This window comes from Capra hircus, chromosome 4 (genome assembly GCF_001704415.2).
Source record: "Capra hircus breed San Clemente chromosome 4, ASM170441v1, whole genome shotgun sequence".
Lineage (NCBI taxonomy): Eukaryota > Metazoa > Chordata > Mammalia > Artiodactyla > Bovidae > Capra > Capra hircus.
In genome coordinates this window covers 58,208,583-58,226,242 of record NC_030811.1, presented here as the reverse complement: position 1 = coordinate 58,226,242, position 17,660 = coordinate 58,208,583, and the positions used below count along the sequence as shown (strand labels likewise).

The window sequence follows — 17,660 nt, the reverse complement described above, 5'->3', positions numbered from 1 at the left end:
TCAGGGGAAGCTTCCAGGCTGTGGCAACTGAAAGCAGGGTATGCCGGTGACAGGCAAGGCACAGGCAGATGTGCAGGGGCAGTCAGCAGGCTAGTCCTCATACACCTGACAGACATGTCCGGAGAGTCCCAGAAATGCTGGTGTGGAACTTACAGTGCAGGATTCTCAAAGGTTCCGCAGATGTGAGCCAGCCGAGCAGTAACATAAATTTAAATAGCCCCATGAGTTTGACCTCATTCGTATCTTCCTGGTGAAGAGGCCTTGGAGAGACAAGGCAGAATAATAAAGATCTATAATCGCATTTATTGAGTATCTATCATAGGCCAGGCACTGTGCATAATATTCTAAACATAATATTTATTCTCTATCACAATGCTGAATTCTCCCTCATTTTCTTCCCCTCCCCTTTCTTCTTCTTCTTTATGTTTAGGAATTCTTTGATTAAAGGAGACCTAGAAAGCAGCAATATAAATTTGGCAAATAAATTTTAATTGGGCTTTGATTTTATGACAGGCAAAAATAAGCTAGTTCTCATTTTTTAAACAAAACTGATTTGATATCTAGTCAAGTCAATACTTGATCAATATTTGTTGATTTCATTCATGAAATGTGAAGATTAAATGAAAATACACTACATATACCTCAGAAATGAAAAAGAGTACTATTTTTGCCTAGCAGAGAATACCATAGGACTGCTGTACCCTGCAGTTGGGGCTCCATTCCCTTGGTTTTTGCTGTAAATTCCTCCTCCTTGACTAACAGGACAACCTCATGAGTCTGAGTGAGTGCTGGCCACCCAACAGCCCTGAGCTCATTACAAAGTAAAAATGATTTTTATATATTTTATGCCTTTATAACAATCTATTTTCAAAAAGCAGTTGAAAGTTTACAATTTTAACAGAGAATGTTTATGTTAGAACAGAAGCTAGATTAAAAGATCTGCTGGGGCCTAGAACACACATATTTTTCCCGCAGATCCAGCCAAATGTGAGACCAGGGACTGGACATAATTCATCAGAGCCAAGCTACACTCTGCAGGCAGGCTGTGTGGTAACTACCTACCTTTGCAATGCTGTCTGCTTTCAACTGTAAACACAGCCAATCAGCTCATCAGAGTAGGGCTGGAGGGAAAGCCAAGGCTGGCGGCAGGCTTGGCACCTGTTGGTGCCAGAAGCCACCTGTACACAGCATGCTGCAGAGAAATAGCCAGAATGCCCCGGAGCCAATTCCTTCTAGAAACCAGTGACAGTGGGTCTTACCGACCCCATCTATCTCCAGCATGGAGGAGCTGCCTTCAGGAGGTGTAAGGTGGAGACCCTGATTGCAGAAGGTTTGGGCAGTATCTTATTCTTGTCTGGTCCCCAGGGGCCACACCTCTCTGGTTATTAAATATTGCATTGAATGGAATGAACTGATTCCAGCCCCAGCTCCATTGGGAAGTTCCTTAGTGATCTTGGAAAGTGACTTCTCTTTGAGCCTGCTGCGCAGCAAATCATTCCTAACTTAGTGGCATAAAACAAATGAGCATGTATTATTTTTCACTGTGTTGGGGTTGATGGAGCCCAGTGAGGAACTTCTTGGTCCTTCTACAAAGTTGCACAGTGGTCAGGCTCCAGTTTTCTTAAACTCTCTTCCATTCATATGTCTGGTTGCTGGCCTGGGGAGTCCTAGACAGCTAGGGGCTAGAATATCTCATCTGGGGCGCCTCAGGATACTCTTCCCTAACACTGTGATCTCTCCGTATGGACTCTTCAGCACGGTGGCTTCAGGGCAGCTAGACTTCTAATACCAAGGCCCAGGCTCCAAGAGGACTTGTCCCAGGAGAGTGGAAAGCAGAAGTCAAGGGCCTTTTGTGACCCAGCCTCACAGGTCATTGTTTTCAAGGAGGTGTGGAAAGTCATGCCTTTGTTCTAGGGGAGGGAATATAGATGTCTCGTATTCATGGCAAGAACTCAAAGAATTTCGTTTTGCATTGAAACCTCCACAGAGCTTTTGTTTCTCCTCACACTGAATGGGAATAATATTTCTTGGCTAGATTGTTTTTGGGGGAATGGAGGTTAAATGGGGCTAATGCAGATGAACTCATGACCAAAGTCACCTCGCTGACCTGGTGTCTAGGGGCCAAAATGCCCAAACGGAAGCCTCCACATGTCCTGGGAGAAGTGGTTATTCTTCCCCTAATGCATGTGTGCCCAGTCATGTCTGACTCTTTGTGACCCTATGGACTACAGGCCCCCAGGCTCCTCTGTTCATGGGATTTCCAGGCAAGAATACTGGGGTGAGTTGCCACTTCCTGCTCCAGGGGATCTTCCTGACCCAGGGATTGAACCCAGGTCTCCTGAATTGCAGGCAGATTCTTCACCAACTGAGCCACCAGGGAAGCCCCCCCAGCATCTGTCATTTGTTGTGTCAAAGAGGAGAATTCTCAACCAGGAGTGATTTTATCTTAGACTATAAATACTGTGGCTTCTGGGGCTTCTGTCCTGTATTCTTGGCAGGTGCTGGGATGCCCCGAAGCTTCTCTCTGCCGGCTCAGCTGCAACAATGTGATGTGTATGTTCCAAAGCCAACTCGTCGTTTACTTGCCCACTTTTCCAGAAAGCACTGCACTGGGAGGCCTGACACAAACTGCTGATATCTAGTTTCACTCACCTTCCAGCTACTTTTTCCAACTCAGTCACATAAATATCTTCCTCCTTAGGTCTATTTGCCAGGCTGGTGGTTCCCACAATGGTGGTATTACAACCCGCTGGGGTGTTGCAGTGGGCTGTCAGTGATGGTGCAAGTCATCTGTTACTAACAATAGGGTTCCCAAGTCTGCCAATGACTTACATTGAAAACAATATACAAATTAAAGAAAACTCGAGTTAATCCCCGTGATCTGCCACACTCAGTTGCCCTGAACATTCTTTCTTGTGAAAGCCTGCAATTGTTGGATAGCCTTTATTTGGAAGGAAGCAATTTTTAGCTCTTAAAGGAAACCACAATTCACGGTATCTGTCTTTTAAGAATGTTCCACCACACAAGATTGCATGGACTCAAGGGTGAGGCAGGGTGGCCCCATGGGGTCCCTACCCCAGCTCCCTCTAACCAGCTCTGCCCCTGGGCAAGTTACTCAGCCTTTCTGTGATTGCTCCCCTTCAAAATGGGGATAATAAAAGCATGCGCCCTGTAGGTTGCTGTGAGGAGGATTAAATGATGTATATAAAAGACACAGAACAGTGCCTGAAATCTAGCCAAGGCTAGTTTTATAGCAGCTACTATTATTTGTTATTGTGAGCCTTTTCCTTTTTTGAGGGTTTTCCTCAATGTTTTGTATGTCATGTTGTTTTGGGATGTAAAGAACAAATATATCATTACTGTGTTGTACTCTGCCTGAATATAAATACATTGGACATCTCAGCCTGGATTTCTTTTGTTTTCAAGATACTTAAAATTCCACGGGCCTCTTCTATGGCTGGCTCCAGAAATATGTCTTGGGCTTGGGTAGCTCCAGGAAAAATGAGATTTGGCACAAGGAGCTTTCCTCCAAAATACTGCATGACTCTCTTTATTGGCTCTTCATACTTGTACCTTGATTCATTTCTCCTTCCCTACGTCCATCATTTTCAGGCTCTTTTGTTCCTGCCCAGTCCAGGGAGGGGGCAGGGAGAAGGGGAGATTCCTGTTCAAGGTTTCCAAGCTGAAGTAAAGCCAAGGCTGGGCTGAGCAGAAGAGTAGGAATTTAGCAGATGAATCCCTGGCTTTCCAGGTTGAATTTCCAAAGAGTTTTCAAACCAGTGCTGTGTACTACTGTTCTCTGCAAATTAAATGAACATTTGTGAGCTGATCTAAGTGTTGAAGAGGGACTCAAGTAGAGATGAGTGCCATGGACAAGATATGCCTCTGATGTGGGAAAGCCGCTTTTTTTGATCAGAACAGCATCCTGCATTCCCTGAATGTCCGTGTTTTCTCCTTTACTGCACAGACCCTGCATAAAGATAAATTAATATATGCTAAAAATATGTCATGCAGCTAAGGAATAAAAACAGAGATCAATTTCCTCTTTCCCTAAAGTTTTGGATCTCAGCCTCACTGTTTGGCAGAGTCACCAGGGAGCTTCTAAAAGATACAGATGCTCATTCTTTCTGATTTCATTGATCTGAGTCAGGTCTGGGCTTTGGCATCATTTCTTAAAGGCTCCCAGGTAACGTTAATGTTGCCAGAGCTCCAGGGTGCGACTTGGCAGGCCTGTGGATCCACACTGAGTGCCTGTGGGTATTCCCTGTACCTCCTTCCTCCGACCTCATGTTCCAAGAAAAGGGTTAGGTGACACCATAGATGCTTCCGGCAGGACTCATAATAATATATTGTGTAATCTTTCAGGAAAGTTTTATTAATCGTACATAGCCTATTGTTACCTACTCATTTTCTGGGCAGTATTTTCAAGACTTATTTCCAAGATCCATCTTAAACTACTAAAGAAGAATTATTATGGACATTAATAGCTATTCATCCAAAATATAACCCCAAAAAGAAGGATGAAGAAAAAACTTTATGAAGATGAATCTCTATTGCTTTGTCCATTTTTTTTTCTACAGGCACAATTTGTTTGCTTATCCTTCTCAAATGTACAGATTGTTAAATACTAATAGTGATACTATTAGACTAGTATTAATATTAATACTAAGTACTAATACTAATAGATTATTAAATACTAATAATATAAATATTAATAGAGGGATTTGAGAAAACCTTTGTCTGCAACAAATGCAAAATAGAAGCAAAACAATCTTAATTTACTGGGAAGTGCAACCGCCAAACACTCAGAATGAACTCATATAAAGTAAGCGACTCTTATACTATCACCCAGGCCAGGTTTTATAATGTGTTGTCAGAAGCCTCCTGGCTAGACACACAGGTTACCTGTGGCTTCAGCTCCAACTTCTCACTTTCTAGGGGCATGAGCCAGTCATCTGCATTTTAAACAAACTTCCAGGTTTCCCTGGTGGCTCAGCGGTGAGGAATCTGCCTGCCAATGCATGAGACCTGGGTTCGATTCCTGGTCCAGGAGGATCCCACCTGCCACAGAGCAACTAAGCTTATGGGTCACAACTACTGAGCCTGTGCTCTGGAGCCCTGGAGCCACAAGTACTGAGCCCATGGGCCGCAACTATTGAAGCCAGAGTGCTAGAGCCCGTGCTCTGCAACAAGAGGGGCCACCGCAATGAGAAGCCCATGCATCACACCCAGAGTGTGACCCCCACTTGCTGCAACGAGAGAAAAGCCTGTGCACCACTGAAGACCCGTCAGAGCCAAAAACCAACCCGGAAAACAAACTTCCAGGTGTTTTGCTTGGCTCTACTTGTTAAGGCAGCAATGCTATCTTGAAAACAAAACTGTGCACTTAGTTCCAGTAAATAAATTGGTAAAGGTTAACTCCTCCAGTGAAAGTATTGACGAGGCAGGTCTGGAGTTCAACAGGTGGCCTGTCCTGGGGGTTCAGGGCAGCTTCCCAGAGGTGCTGATCCAGCTGCTTGTAGGGCCCCTGACATCAGCGTTGTCTCTGTCTCTGTGCTTCTACTGAGCTGTCTGTTCCCTGACTTGTCGCCTTCTGCCTCTGCCTCCTCTCCATTCCAAGGATCATCCTCCTTGGAACAATTCTTGTCTCACCATACTCTTTCTTCCTCAACCAACCGATTCACTCAGTGGCTTCTGAAACACATGCATTGGTCCAGATAGCCACAGAAGAAAAGAAATTTAGAACGTGGTAAGGTATTAGGAAGATGAACTAATTTTTAAAAATATTTCATTTAACTTGCTGAATTGTAAAAGGTTTCTTTTTAATTGAGGTGTAACTGATATACAATATTATATTAGTTTCAGGTATATAACATAGTGATTCGATATTTTTATAGATTATACTCCACTTGAAGTTATTATATGAGATCGGGTCTATTTCCTGTGCTATACAATGCATCCTTGTAGCTTATTTATCTTAGCCGTAATGAATAATAAAGGTGTGTAACTTCCCAGTGTTCTCATTTCATTGTGCACCTAGTCTGGCTGGAGTGGACTTCAAGTGTGCTCAAGCATTGCTCTGGTTGTCCATGACTGTTATGGAGAGCTGATCTTGTATTCTTTTACTCTCTGTGTTTTATCAGGTAACTTGTATCGGATTTACCATGCAAGTTTCACTCCCATGAACAAAATAATACTGCAGATTAGAAGTCTGAAGATGACAACGAAGGAATTAAGTGCCTGCAGATAATCTTAAAGGACTGATTGTGTTAACTCGTGTTGGGAAATGAAGAAAGACAAGCAAACACCTAGTCTAGTGTGTGAACCAAGTGTGCTGAGACAAGCTGCCAAAGGAACTGCAGAGTATGCTGTGCAAAACTGCTTACAGGGCTGTACTATATCCAAGGGTGATGAAACGCGGCACACAGCAAGATGTGGCACTTGGGCCAAGCACTGGGTGGGTTGCTGTGGCATTTGTTCAGGGGACCCTGGACGCCCAGCTTAATCCTCTCTGACTTTCACACTTGGAACAGTGTCAGGAAAAGCACTGGCCCCAAAGCATCACAAACACCACTGCACCTGGTACCAGTGCCCCCAATCCTGAGTTGGAAACTCCTCAGATATGTATAGCAGTTCATGGACTGTGCAGTCATAGGCCCGAGGATGGATTCTGGGGCTGTGTGCTCAGTCATTGCCACTTCTTGCTCCTTTGTCCACTATACCCAACAAATAGGCCATTTGGGACAGGTCAGAAAGGATTGGGGTAAGCTCTTTCTTACTGTGCCCCTATTCTCTCGGTACCCTGGGGCCGATGACAACTGAATCTTGATTCCTCCTGAGGCTGCACAGAATCCATACCGCAGAGCCTCCCAAAGCTTCCAGCAACCCAGCATGATGTGTACCGCCTCTCCAGCAAGATGCCAGGGCTAGTGCTCTGCTTCACCAAACTTTGCACTTTAGCGCTCGCAAGAGCAGTCTTGAGTCCAGACACAACCTTATCTGGTTGCAAAATCAGGTGCTGGAACCCATGCCACTTTCCTCTGAAGAGTCAAAGGTTCCTTACCTGTTCCTCCTCCCTAAACTATTGCCTGGGACAAAATGGACACCATAGCAACGTGGAGTTTCAGGTAGGAAAAAAATAAGGAATTTCCAACATTGCTGAGTATTGTGGGCTTCAGGTCATCTTGAGATGGCTACAAACTATCTACAGCTATTGCCTTTAATATTAGTTTCTAAAAACAAACCAGGATTAGTGGCAAGGCCTGAGATGACTTGAATTAATAGCTGCTCGGGAAGTAAAACAACTAAATATTTTAGTTTTTAAGTATATCTACTAAATTGATCAAAAATTATAGTTTAGAAATGTACAGTGAATACCTTTGAAGGTTAGACTTACATCTGATTTATAGTCCTGACATTTCAAATGGTGACTCTTTGCTTATAACTAATATATGAGATCAAGTATACCTAATACATGGGGTAACAATGGAAACAGTGAGAGCCTTTATTTTCCTGGGCTCCAAAATCACTGCAGATGGTGACTACAGCCATGAAATTAAAAGATGCTTGCTTCTTGGAAGAAAAGCTATGACAAACCTAGACAGCATATTAAAAAGCAGAGACATTACTGCTATCATCTCAGCCATCCCTACCATCCACACGCCACAAATTCATATCCTCAGAGCATGTCTGCTTGCTATTTTTTCAAATCTTATTTACAACCCATCAATCTTTTGAGCACTAGAGTTCATTGTTTTCGAATAGAAAATGTCCTTCCTTCTGTAAGGCTACTAACCTTGTTTTCTACTATTTTAATTAATTCATTTAATCATACATTTGATGATTTATGTACAAAGAGAATGGGCACCTCTGGAGTGTCAGGCCTTGAGACAGCACAGAGCAGAGGGGGCTACGGTAGGCTACCCAGACTTCCCCCGAGTTAATGCCAGGGGTGTAGGTCGCTAACAGCTCACCATTGAACCCCTTTGGGGACTGCCTTTTAGCCGTACACATTCTATGGAGCTGCCTGCCCATGTCTCTCTCACTCCTTGCAAGAGGCCACCTCCAATAGCCAGTTGGTGTGGTGTCACAGACTTGGGACCCTTGCCACAATTCAGAATGATTGTGAAGGGCCACCCTAGCTCCAGGGCTCCCTGTTGGATTGATCGAGGCTTCTGCTGCATTTGGTCTGCAGTTCAATTTCTCTTTGTCTAACTCTACTTTCTTAACTCCCTTAAAAGCTTTGTTCTTGAAAGTACCTCCCCCGACTCTGGAACCACCTGCATACAAATTTTTATCTTAGAGATTCTTGGGGAACCTGGCCTAATACAGAGCTTTTCCTCAAGAAAATTACAGTCTAACAGAGACGTCAGACAAATAAACAGGCAAATTGATAGTGGTAAGTGATATGACAAGGGAAAGTATAGGTTACTAGATGTATGGCTCAGGATGTGAGGGGAGAAAGGAGAGGAAAGTTCCTGCAGAAGAGGATTTCTAAGTGAGGGGTTGAGGATTTCAGTTATCTGGAACTGCCAGGGGCTGGGCAGAACAGAAGTGCGACAGTTTAAGAGAACAGCATGTGAAGAAGTTCAGGGGGACAGAGGGCAGAGGGGACTGGGGAATGGAGAGAGATAAGGCTGGGAAGTCTAAGATCAAGGTGCTGGGAAATTCAGTGTCTGGTGAGGGCCTCCTTCCCCATTCAAAGACGGCCCTCTTTTCACTGTATCCTCACATGATGGAAGGGGGAGAAGGAATTCTAAGTCTCTTTCATAGGCACGAATCCCTTTCCTGAGGGCTCTGCTTTCAGGTTCTAATTACATCCCCCCAGCTCCAAATGCCATCACACTGGGGATTTGGTTTTAACCCATGAATCTGGGGAGCAGGAATTATACATTATACATTGAGCAGCGAACATTTGCTGTATCTGCTATGGAGAATGGGACCAGGGGCATGTTGGACGACTTCCGGGCAGCACTCAGGGCCAGTTGCCAGTGGAAACTAAGAATTCATAGGAGTTCCTGCCTTCCAGGCTGTGGGATTTCTCCAGCATTCCTCAGTAGCATGGGATCTGAAGTCAGACAGTGGGATTTTGCCAGGTGAGTGAGATGGAAGGACCATGCAGGGGGCGTGGGTGGGGATCTTGACAGAGGGAGTTGCAGTGATGGACTGGGGTGGAATAACAAGGAGACTTAGAGGCACTTGAAGGTGGGTTGCTTGGATTTTAACTGCAGGAGTAAAGCCAGATTGGGGTGATGACAAAGAGCAGGGTAGGACTATAAGAGTGGGGGGTCACATAAAGTAGGAATGCAGGTCACCAGAGACGAGAATGTCAAGGAGCTGAGAGGCTCAGTGTTAGAAAGGTGCTCAAGTCAGCTGTAGCAATGGTAGGGATTAAGAGGACTGGGGGCCAGGACTAGAGAGATGGCGCTGCCTGAAGAGAAAAGCACGACGAAAGGCAAAGACAACAAGGGCCCCGGAGGAGCTTTCCGGAGGCAGAAAGGAGATCCAAGGAAAGGAGGGGGTGGCCTTAATGAGGGAATGAACCTGTCATAGGAGAAAGGACCTCTAAAAAGAGCCAAGGTTTTGAGACTACTGAGATGAGCTGAGTGTGTGAGGGATGGATTGTCGGCCTCAGGGAGCACAAGATAAGGTGGGGTCAAGGAAACAGTTTAGCAAGGAGCAGATAAGTTGTGTGATATATTCAGTTGCTTATCCTGGAGAATGGGCTCAAGCACTGACCATTCAGTGTCCAGATGATCCCATCCCCTACCTTATCTGCATCCGGAGGCAGGTGAGCATGAGGCTCAGGCTATGAGTCAGCAAAGTCCTGTTGGATACTAGCAAGTCTCTGCCCAAATTAGAGGCGAATGGTGGAATGCATTGGCTTCCAGTGTTTCTAAGTCCACCTGGGTGTGTTTGTGGGGCCCTGGGGTGGTGGAGTGGAGGGTAGGCGGGGGCAGGAATGCTCAGCATCCTTTAGCAAGTAGTCTGCTCAGCTGCAGAGAGATCTGGGGGCTCTGGGACCCAGAATCCATGTGTGAGCACTCTAAGCATTTCATGCTCCAGTCTTTTTAATCTATTTATTCCTTAAATTAGTTGTTTCTTCCCTTCCTCATTCTGAAAAGGATTTAAGATGTTCCTATTAGCACTTACTATGGGCCAGGCACACAAGGGTTTCAGAAACATGCTGTTCCCTGTCTATAATGTGTTTCCCAAGCTTCCTTCTGTTTAAGCAAGCTCTATTGTTCCAATAATGCCTAGACAAGGTTCATCTGCTCCCTGAAAACTCCTAAATCGTGTCAGACGTGGTCTCTCCTCTTTGTAACTCTTTCAGTACTTAGGCTCTGAATCACACATTCTCCTGCACAATCAAATGTGCTCCTGGCTTACCCTGCCTCTCCATCTAAACTGCAAGCCTTTTGGGGATGAAGAGTTTATCTGAATTTTTAATGTCTCTAAAATCCACTAAGACACCAAGGACATAGTAAGCCCTCAGTAATAGGAACTGCATTTTAGGGAGACATGCCCCTCTGTAATGGAGTGTTTCTTTCTTTTTTTACTTTCTTTTTTAAATAAATTTATTTATTTTAATTGGAGGTCAATCACTTTACAATATTGTATTGGTTTTGCTATACATCAACATGAATCCGCCACAGATATACACGTGTTCCCCATCCTGAACTTCCCTCCCTCCTCCCTCCCTGTACATCCCTCTGGGTCATCCCAGTGTACCAGCCCCAAGCAGCCTGTATCCTGCATCGAACCTGGACTGGCGATTCATTTCATATATGATATTATACATGTTTCAGTGCCATTCTCTCAAATCATCCCACCCTCTTCCTCTCCCATAGAGTCCAAAAGACTATTCTATACATCTGTCTCTTTTGCTGTCTCGCATACAGGATTATCGTTACCATCTTTCTAAATTCCATATATATTCGTTAGTACACTGTATTGGTGTTTTTCTTTCTGGCTTATTTCACTCTGTATAATAGGCTCCAGTTTCATCCACCTCATTAGAACTGATTCAAATGTATTCTTTTTAATGGCTGAGTAATACTCCATTGTGTATATGAACCACAGCTTTCTTATCCGTTCATCTGCTGATGGACATCTAGGTTGCTTCATGTCCTGGCTATTATAAACTGTGCTGCGATGAACATTGGGGTACATGTGTCTCTTTCAATTCTGGTTTCCTCGGTGTGTATGACCAGCAGTGGGATCGCTGGGTCATGCTGCTGCTGCTGCTGCTGCTGCTAAGTCGCTTCAGTCGTGTCCGACTCCATGCAATCCCATAGATGGCAGCCCACCAGGCTCCTCTGTCCCTGGGATTCTCCAGGCAAGAACACTAGAGTGGGTTTCCCTTTCCTTCTCCAATGCATGAAAGTGGAAAGTGAAAAGTGAAAATGAAGTCATTCAGTCGTGTCCAACTCTTAGCGACCCCATGGACTGCAGCCCACCAGGTTCCTCCGTCCATGGGATTTTCCAGGCAAGAGTACTGGAGTGGGGTGCGGGTCCTAAGGCAGTTCTATTTCCAGTTTTTTAAGGAATCTCCACACTGTTCTCCATAGTGGCTGTGCTAGTTTGCATGCCCACCAACAGTGTAAGAGGGATGATGCACTGGAACTAGGACTAATAATGAACTTTCTGAGTTTCCCAGGAACACTCATTGGAATATGAACAGTTAAAATTACAAGGTCAGCTACCAGAAAGACAGAAGATAGAATCTGAAAAGCAATAAAGTAGCAATTTACATTTGTTCTCACCAGAGCCTACAGCAATACATTATAACACAGTGACAAGTTAATGTTGGAGCTTTGTAGAAAGTTGAATGTTATACAGATGTACTTTGTTGCACCCGTTTCAGGCTTCTGTAAAGTGTGCCTTTGTTACACAGGTTCCTCTATACCAGCAACCACTGAGGGACACAGCTGTCAGAATCTAGAACTTGAGCCCCAGACACTTCTGCAAAAGGAGATCAAGTGACTTACTCTAAGGAAATGAGAAGTAGATGCCTGATCAAGATTCTTCCTTTGCTCTCACTCTGCGGGTAGGAGAGGGAGTGAGAGGAAAAGGGGGAAATTTGGATAGGGCTTTTAATAGGGCTTTGAAAATGCCAGTGGAAACAAATAAGAAAATTGGTTCCCAGCAGCCTTCCTTTGGCCAAATTTTACTTTTTGTGGTTCATTTAACAGTATTTCCCTGGTCTCTATAATATTACTAAACTTTATGTGGGGGCATTTACTTGTGTCTTTATTATTTCTATGCTCATTTCCTTCTTTTAATCTCTTATTTCTCCATCCCCAACATTTTTTACAAAATTACTTTTTTGATTAAAAGTTTTTATTTCAAATGTCCAAAATGTAGCTTTTAGTAAGAAAAGGACTGGGCTTATACCTTGGTGACCAGATGAGGAATTCACGTGTGGTTGTTCTGTGGGGTTTCTTTTTCTTAAAAACAAAAACAAAAACGTATTTATTTATTCATTTGGCTGCATCAGGTGTTAGTTGCAGGACGAGGGATCTAGTTTCCCCACCAGGGATTGAACCCAGGCCCCCCTTGCTACTAGACCACCAGGAAGTCCTGCTCTGTGGGTTTTCTCTCGTCAGAATTTGTCTGCTTTGATCCAGTATTTCTATAAGGTCACATAAGAAAGTACTTTCCCGGTACATCTGGAACTCCTGGGGAAAAAGGCATTAAAGTTGGTCAGTAATTCTAATACTTAATCTATATTCATTATAATCTTGAATTAATTCATAGGATCATCTGCACACAACACACTTTTTTTTTAAGTGCAGCTTTCAGTTCTCTGTATCTCTCCAGCATTCACCACTATGTGGCAGTCCTTAGCCTAAAGATATGAATATGAATACACTGCACTGCCTGCTCTTGTGCATTTCAACAAAATGAAATCTGGCACATAACCTTCATGACTATTCCATTTTCTGCTCTACCACCCTCCCTGTGTGAAGCAGCCTTCTTTCTTGGGGGAGGGGAGAGAGAAGTAAGAGGAGTTGCTTACGATTTTATACAAGCTTAACGATCCACCAGATGGTCCTTATTCGTAAAGAACGTATGGGAAGCAGGGAACTTCAAGGGGAGGAGCAACTGCTCAGATAGCTGAGAAACTTGTAGCCCAGACCGCACTCTACTCCCCTGCATCTTCACATCCATTCTGGACTGTCAGCCTCAGGCTTTGGGAGGACAGAGGACTTACCATCCTCTATAGACAGCATCCACTGCTTTGGACATCTACTGAGCAGTTACTCTGATGGAAGACGGTAAAGCATCTGCCTACAATGCGGGAGACCCAGATTCGATCCCTGGGTTGGGAAGTTCCCCTGGAGAAGGAAATGGCAACCCACTCCAGTATTCTTGCCTGGAAAATTCCATGTATAGAGGAGCCCGGTAGGCTACAGTCCATGGGGTTGCAAAGAGTCGGACACGACTGAGCGACTTCACTTTACATACACTGTTGTATTTATTTCTTTTTTACAGATCTGTAAGGTAGACATCTTTATTACTCTTATTTTAGGGATGAGGAGATGGAGACTCTAAAAGGTCTGGTAACTCAGCCAAGGTCACAGGGCCGGTACATATCAGGCCAGAGGCTGAAATATGGGCCTATCATTAGCCTGTGTCTTGACTAATACACCAGACTGCCTTTCTCTGGGATTCTCCACTTGGCAAAGGGACTCAGCACTGGTCAAAACCCACTGCGTGTGTCTTAAACAACAGGTGCTCCTCTTTTAATTCAGTTTAACAAACTTTCACAGTCAGGTTCTGTGGGACAATATGAGGCTGAGAAGTAGTTTCTTTGTCCTCTAGAAATTAAGAGACCAAGGGAGAGGAGGGCTGGAACTGAGTAACTGTCAGATGCACTGCAGAACACAGCATAATCCATCTTCATCTGGTTGTTATCCCCTGCATTCATTCCCCCAATCACTCACTTATTCATTCAACAAGTGTTTTCTCTGGCAAAAACGGTACCAGTTGAATCCAGAGGGTAGCACACTGGATCATCTGACACATTATTTCAGAATCTAAGATTTCTGTAATATCACTTCAATAATTTTTTTAAAAGAGTCTAAAAATAGTTGTTCCCTGCTTCGATGAAAGACAAGTGAAAATTTAAATTCACAAAATACAGAATATGAGGGATTACTAGTTAGCATGGCAATTTTTTCCCCTTTACAAAATAATTGCCCTTAAAAAGGCATAACAGTGAATGAATGCTGATATTAACCTCCTTAAATAACGAAATCACTGGACAAAAACACTTAAGGGCAAGGATCCATAGTCACGTGAAGCACCTGGAATTATAACGGAGATAATGATGTGGCTTCATTTACAAAACTGGAAATTAAGGACAATTTTTTGGAACAAGTTCACTGGACACTGCAAGGAAAGAACATATCCACGTGGCTGTAGGGTTTTGTGCAAAGAATGCAAAGGTGGGGTGGCGGAAGAAGGGTGACTGGGATCTGCCTAGCTTTCCTAGTCTTCCTAGGCGCCCATCAGTCATGCCTTCCGCTTGCTAAGGGAAAGAAAAATGGGTTTTCGACTAGTTTTGTGTTTTAACAGCAAGTAAAGTTTTTCTGCTTTCAAGCCTCAAGGTTACAGCATTTGAAACTAACAGAACACACTTGTTGATCATTTTTTCTTCTCTGTCCATTAAATTTTGTCACCTCCTACCCCGGTTCTTCAGTTTTGATGTCAGGCACACACTTGGGTCTCGATCCTTATCAGCTCCCCTGGAGGTACTCTGATGCCATTTTAAATCAGGCTGCCCTGCTTGTCGCATCCGTTAGCGAGAGAGCTGCTTTCAGCAGCAATCTAAACTGGGAGGCCACACGTCGTGGAGTAACGTGATCCAGGGGCTCTACTTTGTTAGGTTCTTCTTCCAGCGGCTGGGCCACCGAGGCGCCAGAGCGCTCGCACAGCGCCCCCGCGTGGTCATTCCCGAGCGCCTTCCCGCCCCCGCAGCCTCCACCCCGTCCAGCCGCTCCCGCTACGAGCTGCTGGGGCCACGAGGGCTTCCCTGGGCTCCACTTTCAGCCTTAATCGGGTCCGAAACTTCCACCAGCGGCCCACTCCCCCAGAGGGCCCTTTCTTCTTCCCGGCCGTTGCCAATGGGAGGGGCAGCTGCTCCCGGAAGGCGGTTCGTGCCCTCGTCTGGCCGAGCCCCATGCGGGTCCGAAGCAGGGCACGGGTCGCTGGGCGGCCCCAGGTTGGCCCCCGCCCCCGCCCCCGCCGGAAGTCCGCGCGTGCGCGTTGGCCGGCCGGGAGCGCGCGTCCGGCGCGGAGGGGCCGCGGGAGCGGGGCCGCGGCCGCTCACAGTGTCCCCGCCCCCGCCCCCCGGCGTTCCGCGGTCGCCGTGACAACCGGAGCGGCGGCAACGGCTGCAGGCGCTCGAGTCCGGCGCCGCCTCCCGGCTGCACCGCCAGCAGGCAGCCGCCGCCCGGCCTTGCAGCTCTCCCCGCCTCCCCTCTCGCGGGGAGGGACCGGCCCGCCCTCCGCCCGCCCGCCTGCCGGAGAGTGAGAGGCGCCGGGGCCGCCCCGCCAGCCCGGCGTTTCCCGGCCGCCGTCCGGGCGCGCGCAGCGAGCGGGCGCGACTATGCCAAGATGGTCCTGCAGGCGCGGAACAAGCACCGGGAGGCGGCCCCTAAGCCGCCCCAGCCGCCCCGCGCCTCGCAGTCACCGCTGAGGGGGTCGCCAGATGTCGGCGCCGGGGAGCCCGGGCCCGAGCGCGCGCCCCCGTCCCCTCGGCGCAAGGGCGCCGCGGGCAGGAAGGGGCCCAGAGCCGAGTCCGCCGCGCCACCCGCCGGGGGCGGCCTCGGGGGGCGCTTGGCGGCCGGGCTGCGCGGGGCGCTGGGCCTGCGGCGCTCGGGGCGCGGCCGAACCTGGACCACGCTCCTGCTAGGTGAGCAGCCCAGCGCGCGGGCGCCGCCGGGACGCGCAACTTTGAGGCGCGGGCCCCCTCTACCCTTTCTCTCCGCTCTCCTCCAGCTTCCGCGCCGCCGAGCTCCGCCGGTCGGTCCCCGCCAGTTTGCAACCCTCTTCGACTTTTCCTGGGACGTCCTTACCTCTTCTTTCACTCCCCCTCCCTCAGGCTCAGCCTTCCTCGCTCCCTTCCTACTTGCTCTCTGTCTCTGCTTTAAAAAAAAAAAATGGCCCCGAGATCAACAGCTGCCCGGCCTGGCTGCGAACTGGCAGGTCTGCGCTAACCAGACTCAGGCGCTGTTGATTGGCGCGGACCGGCCGCCTTCCCGTTATCTCGGCCCCTGTCCGGGAGGATGGTTTGCTTTGGGTTGGAAGCGATTCTGCTGAGCTCAAAGCAAAAGCTCGTCCGCTGTTCTAGAAAGTTGCTAAACTTATCATTAAATTTTAGCGTGCCTTTTTCGTCTTGACTGCAAACACCGCCGATGGCACTTTGTGATTCCCCTCCGCAAGTACTTTTCAGGTCGCGTTGTGTTTGGGGCGCCCAAGCTGGGACCCTGCTGACCTAGCAATGATTGGTATGGAGGGCTCTCCTCTCCATCCACTGCGTTGACCAAACGGATAATGTGTAATGATATGCTGAAGAAAATAAAGTTGAAACATTCACGTGTTGTGGAACGACTTAAGATTTCCTTTGTTTCCTGATTGACATTCTGATAAGGCAAGTTATAGCAGTTTGAATGATAGGCCTGATTTTTCTAAGTCAGCTAGTAAAAAGATGTAACTCTGCCTTTCCTATATAATGTCATTAATGGACTTCGGCTACTGAATTATTTAACTCTTTGTCCTTTCTAATTCCCTTAGTGATATCAAAGAATTTGGAGTTCAGTATAGATCAGGGAATAAAATATAGCATATCAGCCTCCCCTGAGATCACAGGCATTACTAGAAGCCACTCAATTATAAAAAGCCACAGTCATCACACACATTTTAATGGGTGCAGGTAGGTTGATATTACTATTGGGGTACTTTTTTTTTCTGTGATAGATTCAAGCTTAAAAAATTCAGTATTTTCAGTATATTTCTCTTTTTTCAGTAGTGAGCATGAAAAATCTTGTCAGTGTGCAGGTTAGATAAATTCACCTTGGGGAGGCAGCATGGTACAGTGGATGAGACAGAGGCTCCTGATCCAGTTCAAGGTGTTTAAGTTTGGTTTAAGTTTGAAGTTATTTCCTTTGTGAGTGTTGCCTTCTCTATGACACGGGATTATCACCTGCCCTGCTTACTCCAGGGCATGTCTTGAGGAGCAGAACCCAAAGGAGCTGGGGTACAGCATGGCTAGACAGTTTGTATCTAAGCATTTAATAAATTTTAGTTGCTATTATAAAAGCACAGGCATAATACTGATTTGATATCTGGTGACAGGATAAAGGGGACTTCCCTGGTGGCTCAGTGGTGAAGAATCTGCCTGCAATGCAGGAGCCGCTGGAGACGTGGGATTCAATCTCTGGATCTGGAAGATCTCCTGGAGGAGGAAATGGCAACCCACTCTAGTATTCTTGCCTGGAGAATCCCATGGACAAAGGAACCTGGTGGGCCACAGTTCATAGGGTCCCAAAGAGTCGGGCAGGACTGAAGCGACTTAGCACACATGCACAACAGGATGAAATTGCTTTTTTTTTTTTTTTTCTGGACTACTTGCTGTAAACATTAACCACTTT

The 17,660-nt window shown here is 46.4% G+C and overlaps 1 protein-coding gene across 1 annotated transcript in view; it reads left to right on the top strand.

Annotated features, from left to right (window-relative positions):
• Positions 15,519-17,660, top strand: part of DPY19L1 (dpy-19 like 1) — a 95,363-nt gene continuing 93,221 nt past the window's right edge. Inside the window, exon 1 of the mRNA XM_018047137.1 lies at positions 15,519-15,922. Coding sequence (XP_017902626.1) covers positions 15,625-15,922 — 298 coding nt within the window. The 5' untranslated portion in view covers positions 15,519-15,624. The remainder of the gene's footprint in view (positions 15,923-17,660) is intronic.